The sequence below is a fragment of the Gekko japonicus genome, unplaced genomic scaffold (genome assembly GCF_001447785.1).
Source record: "Gekko japonicus isolate JY-2015 unplaced genomic scaffold, Gekko_japonicus_V1.1 scaffold1475, whole genome shotgun sequence".
Taxonomy (NCBI): domain Eukaryota; kingdom Metazoa; phylum Chordata; class Lepidosauria; order Squamata; family Gekkonidae; genus Gekko; species Gekko japonicus.
Window position 1 is genome coordinate 89,144 of NW_015166464.1, and position 14,453 is coordinate 103,596.

At 47.8% G+C, this 14,453-nt stretch overlaps 1 protein-coding gene across 1 annotated transcript in view; it reads right to left on the reverse strand.

Moving 5' to 3' along the window:
• Positions 1 to 669: 669 nt before the first annotated feature.
• The window catches only part of TNKS1BP1 (tankyrase 1 binding protein 1), a 38,959-nt gene continuing 25,175 nt past the window's right edge, over positions 670 to 14,453 (reverse strand). The window contains 6 exon segments of the mRNA XM_015412089.1: positions 670 to 867; positions 2,407 to 2,482; positions 3,012 to 3,175; positions 3,744 to 3,877; positions 4,678 to 4,807; positions 6,022 to 6,436. Coding sequence (XP_015267575.1) covers positions 2,422 to 2,482; positions 3,012 to 3,175; positions 3,744 to 3,877; positions 4,678 to 4,807; positions 6,022 to 6,436 — 904 coding nt within the window. The 3' untranslated portion in view covers positions 670 to 867; positions 2,407 to 2,421.

Here is a 14,453-nt window from a genome sequence, read left to right on the forward strand (position 1 = left end):
GCTCTTTTTCAAGGACAGCTGTGCCAGAGCTTGTGACTGACCCAAGGTCACATCAGCAGGTGCAAGTGGAGGAGTGGGGAATCAAACCCGGTTCTCCCAGATTAGAGTCTGTGTACTTAACCACTACACCAAACTGGCTCTCAAGTTAATACAACCAAGTAGCCTGTGTGTTCTAAGACCTACTTTCATTCAAAAATTCCAAGAGTGTTGCTTCAGGCAAGCAGAGAAAAATGAAAGGAAGAAAATTTAAGAAATCCACACAGAATAATTTTATCCGTGAAAAAGCAATACCTATTTCTTCACTGATCAGCATTTCATTATAACTCGTCTTTGAAATTGGTTGCCAAGTAACAAGGCATACAGCTCTGGATATAGGTCAGAAGATCTCTCTCTCTTTCACACACACACACACACACACACACAAAGAACCACAGTACCTCTGTTGCCATAAAACCTTTATTTGTTTTAAGTGGCCAGAGACAAAAACAACCCATTTATATCTTTCATCTGAAATGCAATGTATGGCAGCAGAGAGAACAGAACCCTCACCGCACTGTCTCCCACCATGGGGTGAAAGGGCCAAAGCGCCTGGCCCAGTTACAAAAAATAGACTTTATAAAATGGTATGCAGTACAAGTTTGCTTACTGTCTCAACTGTTGCGGAGTGATGGAGAGAATCTGGCCGCCACATAGCATGAGTGAGAGTGAATGTGATACAAAGTGCATAAATGTGCCTCATCTTCCCACTCCCCCCCATCCCCCCCCGCCCCCATCCCTCAAAGATGTTAGATGGTAAACAAGACTTCCATCCATGACAATCTCACTGGAACATCTGCTGTCAAGGCTCCAGCAGCTGGAGAGCAACATCTATAACAAAAAGAACATGACATGAATTCCAAAAGTTGTCAAGGCTGTAGGCGGCACTGCAGGGAAATCCACCTGCAGAACTGAGCATCACCGCCCAACTCTGGGCAAAGGGCTGGGAGGTTAAGTCTCCCCCGCCCCGCCTTGGAGCAGCACATTTGAATTTAGACAAAACTCCATAGTTCTGCTTCAGGCCATTTCCCTTTGAAGTCTGAGGCCCAGGAAATAAACCCCTTTCCTTTCCTCATCCAAATCATCAAACTAGACAGAGTGACTGGATCGCATGAAATCCTGGTTCTGGAAAAAGCCAAGCACATTCCCACCCCCAATCCTGCACTTCTCTCAAAGAAATGGCATGTCATACACAGCCACAACCCCTAGGTGGCAACATTTTTCAAATAATTACAACCACCGAGCAAACTGAGGCCTCCCGGGGAACATCTCTCACCATGTTTTTTCCAGTGTCAGCACAATTCTCCACTACAGTCCCTGTGTGAACCAGTTGTGTTATTTGCTGGAAATGTCTGTGCCAGGCACCTGTGTTCAGCCTGGCTCACTGCTGCTAAGACAAGTTCCCTTGCCGGATACCATCCACACAGGAATGGCCCCGTGACTCCAATGCCATCGTGTGCGGTGATCAAAGGACCAGCCTCCCTCACCCTGCTCTCTAGTCCATGAAGCTGCCTGCAGAGATTCAGTCCACCAAGAAAGAGCACGGCCACTCTGAATATGGAAAATAACCCACATCTGAAGGACACCAGCATGCCCGCTTACAATTAGTTTTGCAGCACAGAAACAGCACTTACTTCTGGAGTACAGAAGCAGAAGGAAGCCTCCTCCTGCACTTTTAACTATAACTTTATCCAGAGCAACAAGACCAGTCCTTTCTCCAGCAGAACAAAGAATAAATTTCAACACTTGCCTAACAGGAGAGCAGGACTGCCTTAATGGCTGGACTTCTCTGTCCAGGAAGAGGGTTCCTGCCTTTGGATCCGCTCATTACAGAACGAGGCACTGGGCCTTTACCACACAGGAAAGATTTTGGTGGAGTGCAGAAGGCCTGCCCATTCTAAGGAGACTGCTGTAAATGAGCAAAGCATATATGCACGAGAAAGAACCCAATTTGTGCAAGTATTATTTCAGTGCAAATACTGGCAGCTCTGAAACTCCTGAGACAGTCCTGGGACAGTCCTGGGACACACGATGGAGAGGATTTGAGGTAGAGGGGTACTGGCCATGAAGAGACGCAACAGCTGTTCTTATATCTCCTTCCAGGCCCAGTCAGCTCTTAGGAGCCAGGAATCCCAAGTACCTGGACCCTCCAGTCTTCCATAGCAGCTTGGGAGCACTCTTGCTCGACAGGCTCAGGCGCTTTTCTGTGAGAATTCTGGATCAACTGTCAAAATCCACAAACACACCTTGCAGCTAGCTGCAGACCCCAAAGACCAAATGTCCTGCACGTAACGCCCTACAGTGATCCAACAGACAGAAGGAGCAGGAATGGGAGAGAGCCACACTCAAGCCCTCTGAGGAGACACTTGCCTCAATAGTTCCCTTTCAAGACTTCTTCTTTTTCAGCTTCAGAACCTGCAGCCAGTTGGGCGATGACGCTTCTGACCTGGGGAGGGTGAGGAGAGAGGTAAAGCAGTAAGGTGACATCACTGCACACAGAAGTGAAAAACAGCTATCTACTCTGCAAAGCCAAACTATACAGAGGATACAGTGTCAGAACAGTATCTGGGAGACCCAGGTTCAGATCCCCACCCAGCCCTGAAAGCTCGCTGGGTGACCTTGGGCAAGTCACTCTCTTTCAGCCTAACCTACGTCACAGAGTTGCTGTTGTGAGGATAAGATGGAGGGAGGGGAGGAGTACAATGTAAGCCACTTTTGGGTCTCTGCTGGGGTGACAAGAGGATGCCTAAGCAAATGTTTTCTCACCTTGCATCCCTTGTTCCAAACCTCTGTGCACAACACACACACACAAAAAATACTTCCAACTTCCTTCAGAAAAGAAGGAGCACCGGAGAAACAACCCTGACCCCCAGGAAGCCCAAAGGGAAGGACAGCAGAGGGGAGGGAGCGGATGTGGACTTTATCCCCCCTCCACGTGCCCCTTCCCACCTCCCCCCCCACCTTCACGGGCCTACCCTGAGGCTTTCTCCGGCTTGGGTGGCAGCCCCAGAGGCTTCCCACTGGCCATCTTGCATGACTTAGAGCGCTGCACGTTGTGGGCCTCCTTGGCAGGACTCGGCTTGGCCTCGCGGTGGGAATCCCCTTCCTCAGCAGAACGGTTTCGGCCTCGTAGCTTGGCCTGGGAACGGGAACAGCAGAATCAGGCCTCAACATTTACCTACAGCTGCCCTGTCCCTCCACCTTCTGATGTTTATTGGCAACCTTCTGCTTTCCGGTTTGGTGTAGTGGTTAAGTGCACGGACTCTAATCTGGGAGAACCGGGTTTGATTCCCCACTCCTCCACTTGCACCTGCTGATGTGACCCTGGGTCAGTCACAAGCTCTGGCACAGCTGTCCTTGAAAAAGAGCAGTTTCTGTCAAGAGCTCTCTCAGCCCCACCCACCTCACAGGGTGTCTGTTGTGGGGAGGGGAAGGGAAAGGAGTTTGTAAGCCGCTCTGAGACTCCAAGTGAAGGGCGGGGTATAAATCCAATCTCTTCTCTTCTTCTTCTTCTTTACACGCCTGCCCCCATTTAATTCCTTTTACCACGAGGGTCGCGAAATCAGATATGAACCCCCCACCATCACCATCAGTAGCTCTGAACATTACGATTTCCAACCAACAAGCATGAAAGCTGCCCTAACACACGAGTCCTCCTCATTGTGTCATTCCTCATCCTACTTCCTATCTGCTCCGTCAGAGACTACCTTCAATGCTGAGGGGTTGAGGCCTGAGAAAAGCGGCACCTTCACCCCCTTGGACAATGGAGAACTTTGGGGCCGTCTGCTCCTTGGTTCCTCAGAAGATTCTTCATCAGAGTGTACAGGAGCTACTTGAGGCTCTAAAAGGAGAACAAACACAGGAGAACCTATGCAGTACATCACAATTCATGCCAACTCCCCAACACAGGGAAATGAAAGAAACGGCCTAAATAGATACCCCAGAGAGCACTGTCAGGGTCCCAGAACCTTCCGGGCCCCAAGGATGCCAGGCTCGCCACCACTAGGGCCAGGGCTTTCTCGGTGGTTGCTCCATACTGGTGGAACGAGCTCCCGGAGGAGATCAGGGCCCTGCAGGGTCTTGTGCCGTTCCTCAGGGCCTGCAAGACGGAGCTCTTCCGCCTGGCTTTCAACGAGGAGCCCCCCCCACTACTACCAAAGAGCCGGCCCGTAGTTCTAACATCTGGCCTCCACCACGGAGCTCAGGAAAACCACTGAATGGCAAACTGTTTGGCTGTAAGGTATTTCCAGCTTGACATCTTAGGTACCCAGTGTACCAGCACTAGCACTTTCTGAATTTATGTTTTACTGTATTTGAAATTTTAAACTGTTCTTATGTGAATGAATGGTCATTATAGACCAACTATGTAAGCCGCCCTGAGCCTGCTCGCGGGGAGGGCAGGGTATGAATTAAATTAATAGAATAATAAAAAAGTGCAGCACCTAGAACACACTGGCAACAGGCCAACTGGGAAAATCCTGCCAAAAATCTTAGCCACAACCAACCACGAACAATGCCTGGGAGCTTCTTGTGACAAACAGGAAGGCATAAACAAGCGAGTCTGCCCCAAATGCACAGGCAGGTGACAGAAATCAGCAGTGCCCCCATGGATGTCACACGAGGACCACATGCCAGACCCACCTGTGGAGTCTTTGAACATCCAGCTGTCCGAAAGGGCACCCCCAGATCGCGTGACTGGTGCCCGATGACCTCGCTTCCGGCCCAAGTTAGCCCGATCACGATACGCGGTGGCGTCAAGAACCTCTGTGTCCTGAAGGAAGCAAGGGAAGCCGGGTTCAGAGCAACAAGCCTCCCACAAGTGCACAGGAACGGCCCACACAGATCCTCCTTCGTTTCTGCTCCTTCGGAAGCAGAACTGAATACTATTCTCCAGAGGTACTGCAGAGAAATTCAGCCTGCAGGGTTAGGGTTATCCAAATGACACCCCAAAATATGATTTGTACTTGTCAATTTTCTTTTGGTTGCTTCTGCCCAACCCTAAATATTTTCTTTTCAGCATATTTAAAATTGAGAACCCCCCCCACACACACACAAAATATACATGAACCCTGCAAGGAAAAAGAAATACAAACCCAACCACCATAAAATTAGTAAGAACTTTGAGGGCTGCAAGATGACAGGAAAGTATTTAGGAATCTTTCAACCACACTGCTTCTTGCAAGGCTGCCTGCATTGCTCTGTGGTATCACCCAACCCTGAAGTGTGTGTGTGTGGGGGGCTTCCTACACTGGACATGCTTGTCCTGCTTCTGTGTGTGTGTGTGTGTGTGTGTGTGTGTGTGGGCCTTTGGGGAAATTGGCATGTCTGGCTACAACTCTGCCCCTTTACTGCCGCTAGAGTGAGGGACAAAACTGTGATGCTGGGAAGTGGGGGCGGGAGTGGAAGAACCCATGTACACTATGAAGACACATTCTTGGCTGAATGGAAATATTAGAAAGGTTAGTATTTCTTTCCTCAAACCAATCCTCTGTTATTCACCACCTTGGAACCACTTAAGCAAAAAAGCACAAGCTCAATTATTATTATTTTTTTTGGGGGGGGGATTGTGAGCAAAGTTACAAAGCCTCTGATAACATCTGTAGGTAGAGTTGGGAAATCCCTAGAGATTTGAGGGCAGGACACAGGAAGGGTATAACACCCACAGAGCCCACCCTCCAAGGCAACCATCTTCTCCAGGGGAACTGATCTCTGCCAACTGGAGATCAGCGGTGATGCCAGGAGGACTCCAGGCCCCACCTGGCAACCCTATCCCAAGACAATGGCCAAAGTTCAGCAGAGGGATGATTCGGCAAAGTATTCTGTCAAGAGTTCAGAAAGAGGCAGCATTAGGAAGACAATGCTGCCTTTCAAGTACAAAGCAAAGGTCCCAACAGTCTCAAGCTCTCATATTAGTTCATATGCGCCGGGGTGTGTGTGTGTGTGTGTGTCTCAAAGCTCCTCAGAATGTCCTAGTCGAGTGCCTACCACGGAGAAGATGGGGGTTTCCCCTGACGGTGCTCCAGCCCCATCTGTAGTGTGACCTTCTTGGGATACGGGTTCTTCTGCTTGGCTTCCACTTTGCTCTGGATGACTCAGCCGCCTTGCTTCCAGAGGTGGTTGACTACAGTTTCTACTGTCCAGCTGGCTGATACCACCATCTCCATTGGACCGGACCTCTTCATCCTCTTGCACTTCCACTGAGGCAGGAGAGGCCCTAGTCTTTTCAGCTGCAGTCATCTGGTCATCGGTCAAGGTGCCGAGTCTTCCCTCTTCTCCTGAACGGCAGCTGTGGGAGGAAGTAGGTCTCTTCTGTTGAGCCACCTCCTCGACAGCACTGTTGGCAACCATCTCTTCCAGCAGGTGGCTGGGAGTGGACAACTGTTCACTGTGGGGCGCTCTGCTGGGGAGGTAAAGAAAGGCAGTGTGAGATTCTACTCATTACCCTCTTCAGCAGGGTCTCTCCATTCTGCCACCACCCTTGCCCCCCCCCCCCGATGAATCCCCAAATGATTACTCTTCCTATAGAAATGTTTTGCTCTAACTGAAAGACTAATAAAGGGGTGTGAAGAAGTAGACAGGTCAGGAAAAAATGAAGGACTACCTCTCACATGCAACTCAGCAGTATGGAGACAACAAAGTAGACAACGCTATGCAGGGGCAATTCAACCCTACGATCCAACAGGGACCCTCAAGAGTAAACATGAACCCCCTTTCTTGTATCTCCCCCCTTTACATCCCCATGACATCACAATCATCATGTGAAAACAAGTTAAACTGATGACCAGTTACCAGGCCAGGCCTCAGCTCCAGCCAACGATGGAAATGCCACCCTTGCCATGCAGGGAGCATTTAAAGCAAGCGCAGGCAAAGGAGGACCCAAATGGCTCACACGCTTCCTTGAGGGCACAAGATATGCCACGCATGGGGAGGAGGGGGAGGGGAGGGGCTTACTGGTGAAGGACTGCAGAATGTCCAGCGGGGCACACACCCCCAGTGCCCACCTTGCCTGCCTCTCCGGACCGCCCCCCCCCCAGAGTCATGTACCTCTTGCCTCCCCTGGTTTTGACTATCAGTGAGAAACCAGTGCAAATGCACACAGTATGAGTGCAAATGCACACACTGTATCTGTCAGACCCCCCAGTCGTTACACTCAGCAACTCTCTCTTGGCAGTGATAAGTTTATTGAGATGTATGCAAGATCCCGAAAGTCACTGTGTTAGAACTGAAGACATTTGGCGGGAAGAAGGGTAACACAGATAATTCGAAGAAAAGCCCCTTCCTTCCCCCCAGGCATACGTCACACATCCACACCACGCCTAATGCTGCCATCTCAACCAAGTGGAAGACAGAGGTCTTGGTTATCTGCAGCTCAAGCTGGTACAGGGAAGCTCTCAAGGACACCTTCCCCCGGGAAAGGGAAAGGAGGTGCGACTTGCGAGGAAAGTTACCTCATCTAGAAGCAAAGGTCCCCTTCTCTCACTCAATCACTAAGCCCCCCTCCCCACAGGAACCCCCTCCCCCCTAATAACGATGGCAACCAAAGCGAGCACAGCAAAGCACGGTTTGACCTTAGAAAGAGGGGTTCCAGTGCCTGATCAGTCCCAAACAGTGAGCTGCCTTCAGCTGAGTGGGTTTCAAGATGGGCACAGCTACTCTAGATCTAGGCAGGCAGCACTGGGGGGCAATCTAGGGTCAGGAACACAAGACTGCTGCTCTGAAATGACATCCAGCACTCAGCCATGCAGAACTCTGTGCTGTTGTTACTGTTGCTGTCAGGTCACAGCAAACTGATGGGGACCCCACGGCCAGTGTCATTCCTTGCTGGCCTCTCATCCAAATACCAGCCAGGGCTGACCCTGCTTAGCTCCCGAGACCTGACAAGATCGGGCCAGCCGGGGCTCTCCGGGTCAGGGCACAGAGTTCTATAACAAAAATAAATCACGAGACCACAAAACGCTGGGAAGGGGAGAAAGGCAGAAACCACGGAAAGACCCCTTGCTGAGTGAGGGGCCACCTGCTGACCACTGTGAGGTCCCACCTCCCGAAGGCTCAAAGGACTTGCCCATAGGGTTCATTTCCATGGGGCCAAACGCACAAACCCACTTGCACTCAGAATAGCAATGACAAGGTACCCTGCACCTACGAATGGGAAATATCCATTCTGGAAGAACTCCTTCCAGACAGCAGCAGAGAAGGAAGAGGGCTGTGCCTTTCAGGTCAGGTTTTCCTGACCTCAACCTAAAACCCAGACGGCCACTGATGGAAACAGACTCCTCCTGGTCCAGTCCATCAAGATTCTTACTGAGTTCTTAATGCGCAGCCAGCCTTAGAGGAGAAACAGATGTAACTCGGAAGAGGAAAAGCTCGGCTTGGGCATGGTTTCCCCATCCACAATGCTGCCCCGTAATCACATGACTCATACGCAGAGTGCATGCTGCCATGGGTCATCTTTCTCCAACCATATTTGAGGTTCCCGCATATAGAAGCATGATCATAAGCCCCAAGGGAGCCAAGTGATAGCTGCTGCCAGACTGGAGGGGGTACCCAGAAGGGGAAACACTGCTTTTCCCCCCCCCTCCCAGCCATCTCCCCACTCATTAAATCTGTTTGGTCTTTCTTCAATTATCTCCAGATTTTGAGTGTCTGGGACAAAAACTGTTCTTGATAGCAAGCATTTTATTCCTGTACTGTCTGGATTAAAAAAAAAACATGGATAGGTAGCTACCCTATAAAAAGAACAATCAAATCCTGCAAATGACACCAGGTGATCCCGAGAAAGACGGGAGGGGAGCAGCAGAGTGAAGTGGAAGTTAGTCCAAATTCAAAAGTTGGTGATATTTTGACTCAAGTTCATGGGGAAATAACCCAAACAAGAAATCAGCAACTCAAATAATCCTGAATCTAAGGGCTGTCTGGCCCAGTTCAGTGTTCAGCCTTAATTTATCACACAAGGGATTTACATAACCAGACACTCATTTAAACAAAGCAAATAAAAAGAAAAGGTCAGCAAATAAACCAGCCTCATTAAAAGAGCTGCTCATGGAGTGACTGCCCCAAGACGGCCAGAGTGTCTCTCCAGAGAGGATCCAGTGGGGATTTGGGGAGTCAGCAATGGAGATACCAGGGTTCACGATGGATGGCACATCTCCTGCGTGATGCCGGGTCTCCTTGGGTGGAACTTGTATCTTTAAATGGACTGTGTGTGGCCCTAGTTAAGTCATATCCAGGTCCTTCCTGATGGCCTCTCCAGGCTGCCAGACTAGGATACAAAGGACTATGGGATGACAACATAAATTAGGAAAATGACCCTTGGTGAGGTTTGCTCCCACTATTTAAAAAGACACCTATTTGCTTTGTGGACCACGAGGTCCCCTCATGTCAACAAGGACAAGCAAAGACACCCTCACCCAGTGACTGGAGTTTCAAGAGATACTGAATGCTCAAAATGGAAAAGATGCCACCCTTGAAGTCTGTATTCTCAAAAAGGACAGTTCTTATCATTAGGAGTAGTCTACTTTTAAAAGTAAGTTCAGTTAAAATTTGTCTAGCTTCCCTTATTAATTTCTGCTTGTCCGCACAGAGTGTGTGATAAGAAGATCTAAGGAAGTCCTGGCCCAGGATTATAACTACACTTCAGCAAGCTTCCACATACCGTACCTTCTGCCTCCTGGATTTGTGGGCTCTCTAAAATAGAAAGACCTAAGAATCTAAGAGCCTTATACCAAGCAGCGACAGAAGCATTTCTTAGTCCAGTGGGATAGCTGTGCTGGTCTGTTGCTGAAAAAGGGAGCTTTGCGGCTCCCTAAAGAGTAACCGATTCACTGAAATACAAGTTTCCATGGACAGCAGCCATCTTCATCAGAAGTATATTGTATATTTGAATAGGAGAGAAGCATGTTATATGGCCTATGGGAAACAACAGGGCTTACACTGTATGTAAGAGAGTAGTTTTCAGTTTGGAAGGGACAGAGAGAAGGGAGCGGCTGTGTTTGTAACCTGCTTTTCTTACTTTTCATATGCCTGAAGCAAGCTGCTCCCTGATTTTATTTTCCTAGAAGTACAGGTGTAGTTATCAGGTTTGAGGGCTGCCAGGCAAGATACTTCTCTTCCACTTGCTCGGGCAATAGACCAGTATCTACTCACCCTGTTCAGGGAATCTGTCCCTCCCTGTGAAAGAGTGTGTGCCACGTCTACATCAACAGAATCCTAACTCACCCTACCTGCTCCTCTCTCCAAGTGCCTAGAGAGCAGCCAAAAGGTTGGATAAGTATTGCCACAGAAGAAATACGAACAACATACATTCAAAGGAGGAGTCTACCACCCCACAGGGCAATGCAAATTGGCATCCCGATAGAGGAATCTTTCTCAGAGTTTCCCGGCTGCATCACGGCCGTGCCGAGGAGATGCTTAAGCCCCCCTCCCTGCCGCTCATGGACCGAAGCAAGAGCAGTTATGGGCCCAGGTAAGACCTCTGCCCCCCCCCGCCAGTGCCCCCCTGCCCTTTGTAGGGTGTTGGTGCTGGTGCCACAGCCCTGCCCTTTAGAGCTCGAGGTCCCTGAGCGAAACCTATCCTTTGACTGATGTTCAGTGTGATAACGGAACAGGGAGACCGGCTTGCCTCGCTATTTCTTTCCCCGTCCTGTGCGGGCCAATGTGTGGGCAAGACAACACTGAAAAATCGTCAAGAAAGTCAAGTCAAAGCTACAAGAAGATCAAGGGGTAGAAATGCTAAAAACTTAAATTTATGTTTTAATAAATTACATAAAGACACCCAACAAAGGCTTAAAGACTGGAATCTCCAACTTTCACTTCCGGATAGAATTCATTTGATCCAAAGTTTCATTTTCCCAGGCTTTTTATTCCTTTTCAGGGTGCTGCCCATTAATATACCAGATGCAGACATTAAAGTATGGCAAGATACATACTTTGACAACTTTTGTGTGGGCATTTAAAAAAGCCAGACTCGATCAACGCATTTTATCTCGGCCAACTTCTAGTGGTGGTCTTAATGTACCTGACTTACAAAATTACTATAATGCCACAGCTCTTTCTGATGCTCTGAAGATGTTGGATGGTTCCTCACTAACTAACTGGATGATGGTGGAACAAACCAGTGTTGCCCCTCTTACACTACGAGAATTTTTATGGTGCCCCCAACAGCAGAGACCTAAACTAGTGACTGATAATCCGTATTTAAGTCATACAATACGAATTTGGGATAGACAGAGGAAACGTCTGGTACCCTCCATTTCACAACTATCAGCGTATACAAATCAGGGGTGGTTTCCACCAGGCCAGGAACCGGGGGCATTTCAAATCTGGACAGATGCAGGTTTCAATCAACTCCAAGATTTGGTTAAGAAAGGAAAAATAATGAACAAGAATTTTTTTGAGGAGCGAATCGGTAAACCTATTCCATGGCTCAGATACCATCAATTAAGGAGTCTTGTAGAGCACTTGGCTGACAAAAAGATTTTCAAGAGTTCCAAAACTCAATTTGAAACATTGTTAGAAACACTTTCTGACTCCTCAAAACACCTCCTTTCAAAAATATATAAAATCTTAACAGAATTTAACAGCACAACGAAAATGGCATTCCAGTCAGCCTGGCAACGAGATTTACAAACTGAACTGTCTGAACAACAATGGTCTCAGATTTGGTCATCGAAAGCCAATAAATCAAAAATCTTTAAAGTAAGAATGCAATTTTTTAAAACAGTGTTTCGATGGTATTATACTCCTAGCCGACTAAACCACATGAATAAAGCATACTCACCATTGTGTTGGAAAAAATGTGGGGCGGTAGGAGATTATATACATTGCTGGTGGCAATGTCCTCATGTGCAAAGCTTCTGGGTGCAGATAATCTCCGAAATTTCGAAAATAACAGGACAGAACATCCCGCTTTCTCCTAAAGTTATCCTATTACATTTTAGAGATCCAGCTCACGATGAAGAACCGCTACAACAGCTAACATCATACCTACTTACGGCGGCACAAACCACCATCGCAGCGGCCTGGAAGTCACCCAAGTCTCCAAGTTTAGAGGCCTGGAGAAATAAAGTGTGGGAACAATTCCTGATGGATAAGATAAGTGACACTTTAAATATAGCTCAGACGAAAGTCTGTACAACGAAATCACTCTTTGACCGCACCTGGTTCCCTTGCCTTCAATATATGACTGAGAAGGATTTACTCCCAAACAATCCGGCCTATGCTTCTTGGTTATACTTCTGAACATAAAACAGTATAACGTATTCCATTATTACAAACTCTGCACTGTATATAACAATATAGCTCTTATCAGTATTCTCATAATAATAGTCTTTAGTTGATATATATTTATTTCGTATAAACTTAGTAATGATATTTTTTAAAACTGCTTTTGGATTTAGACTTCAATGTAGCTACAATTTTTTAAAGCAAAGTGTTTACTGTTTGTTATTTATACTCTGCTTGGTTTTGTATATCTCTAATGTAGTATGTTGTAATAAATTTTAAAAAAACAAACTTAAATTTATGGTAATCAAGCATGTTCCCTAATAAGGAATCCTCCAATTTGCAGCTCAGTTGAATGGATTCTGAAAGACCAGTGAAATTGCAGTTGACATTATAAACTTCTTAAAGGAACACAAGGCAGAGTCAGCAGTGGAAGAAACAGGAACTTGTAGGAGGCACGACACAGTCCCCATAGGATGCAGATATTTCTCTACTTCCCACAGAGGCAGATGCTGAATCTCAAAATCAAGTATCATCACTAGAAAGCAGGACCAGTAATCAAAGTGAAGGCTTAGGTGAGAAGAAATATATATCCCATTTTAGGAGATCGGCAGAATATGCTACAGGAAAGAGAGCCTGAGCCACTGTGACTCCTCCTGCACTCCTCCCAAAGGGACACAAGAGCATGAGACACAGAAGGAAGCCGCTTCAAAGCAGGCCGCACGAGCAGGCCGGTGCTTTGGACAGGATACTGGGCCGGCTGGTACAGCATGTTGCTGAAACAAGACAGCTCTAAAAGGACGCCAGCCAAAAGAAAACCAGTCTCCTTGTTCTCCAACTCACTGAATAGGGCAGGTAGCCAAACCAAGACACTGACATGGATGGGAAACTGACCATACTAGAACAAGAGCCAAAATGAAAGGCAGCTTTGTGATGAGGCACTAGCCCTGGTCACATCACATTTTTATCCTGCACTTCCTTCAGGGTAGCATACACAATTCTCCCATCCATCAGTCCACCCCCACAACCACCCTCTGAGACTGGCTCGGCAAGCAAAAGGGAAAAAGCTTCGAGGTGACCAGATGCAGTCCCACTGCTGCTGTCTACGGACTTGTTTTGCACCAGCCAGTGTCCTACTGTGTTTCTTCAGCCAGGAGAGAGCAGTAGTGCATAACTGTGTCTGCATATTCTCTCAGAACCAGACTGGAAGGTAGCCATCAACTACTCCTGGGTTTTTTGTACATCTATTAGTGCCTCTATTCGGGCGTGCAGGGTGTGTTCGACACTCTATTTGGGAACTGCCCTCCCGATGCAACTGCCAAAATATTTTTATCAATTGACAGCCCCAAAACTAAGAAGAGCTTTTACTTTGGCAAGACTGGACGCTCGTCCCTTGGCAGTTTTGGAGGGCAGCTATAATAAAGTATCATACTCTGATAGAACATGCAGATGCTCATATCGAACATATGATTCTGGAGTGCCCTGTATCCGATGAGTTGAGGGCTAATTTAGTCACCCCTTTACTTAAAGGTATGGAACTGCTAAGTGTGCGAGCCCAGGTGGCGTGGCTACTATCAGATGCCAGTGATCGTGTCGCCCTCTCAGTGGCAGAATTCATAGGCACAATAATCAAATATAAGAGAAATAGTGCTGAGTAAGGTCTTTTTAAATATTTTCTTTGGGTCTAATTTCTGCTTAAGGCGATAGCTGTATGAGCAATGATAGAGAGGTAGACAGACAGACAGACAGACAGACAGGGGAAATACAACTGAACATGTGACCCCTGTGTCCCTCCTAGCAGACAGGAGGAGCACATATAGGAAGGCAGCCCCGTCCATCCTGAATGAAGTGAGGGAGAGCGCCAGAAGAGCTGCTGCCACAGGACCAGGCCTGTCTCTACAGAGCAGCACTGTGGCTTCTGCCTATCCTGATTCCCTCCAAGCGTTTGGACTTTAAGGAGAAACTGCAAGAGCTGCCTCATCAGCTGGGCACCGCATGACATTCAGATGTCACCGCAAGCAATTTAAATGGTGGCCTGTCAGCCTTATGCACAAACGCAGCTTATTTGCTCTGCTCACGTGCTCTCCTTACTCTTCTCATCTCTTCTTGCACACAGAGCTTGACAAAACACTTCCTGGTTTGCTTAAGCACTGCTTTGGCATTTAAATGCACACACTTCAGAAACGGGATCTTGCTTC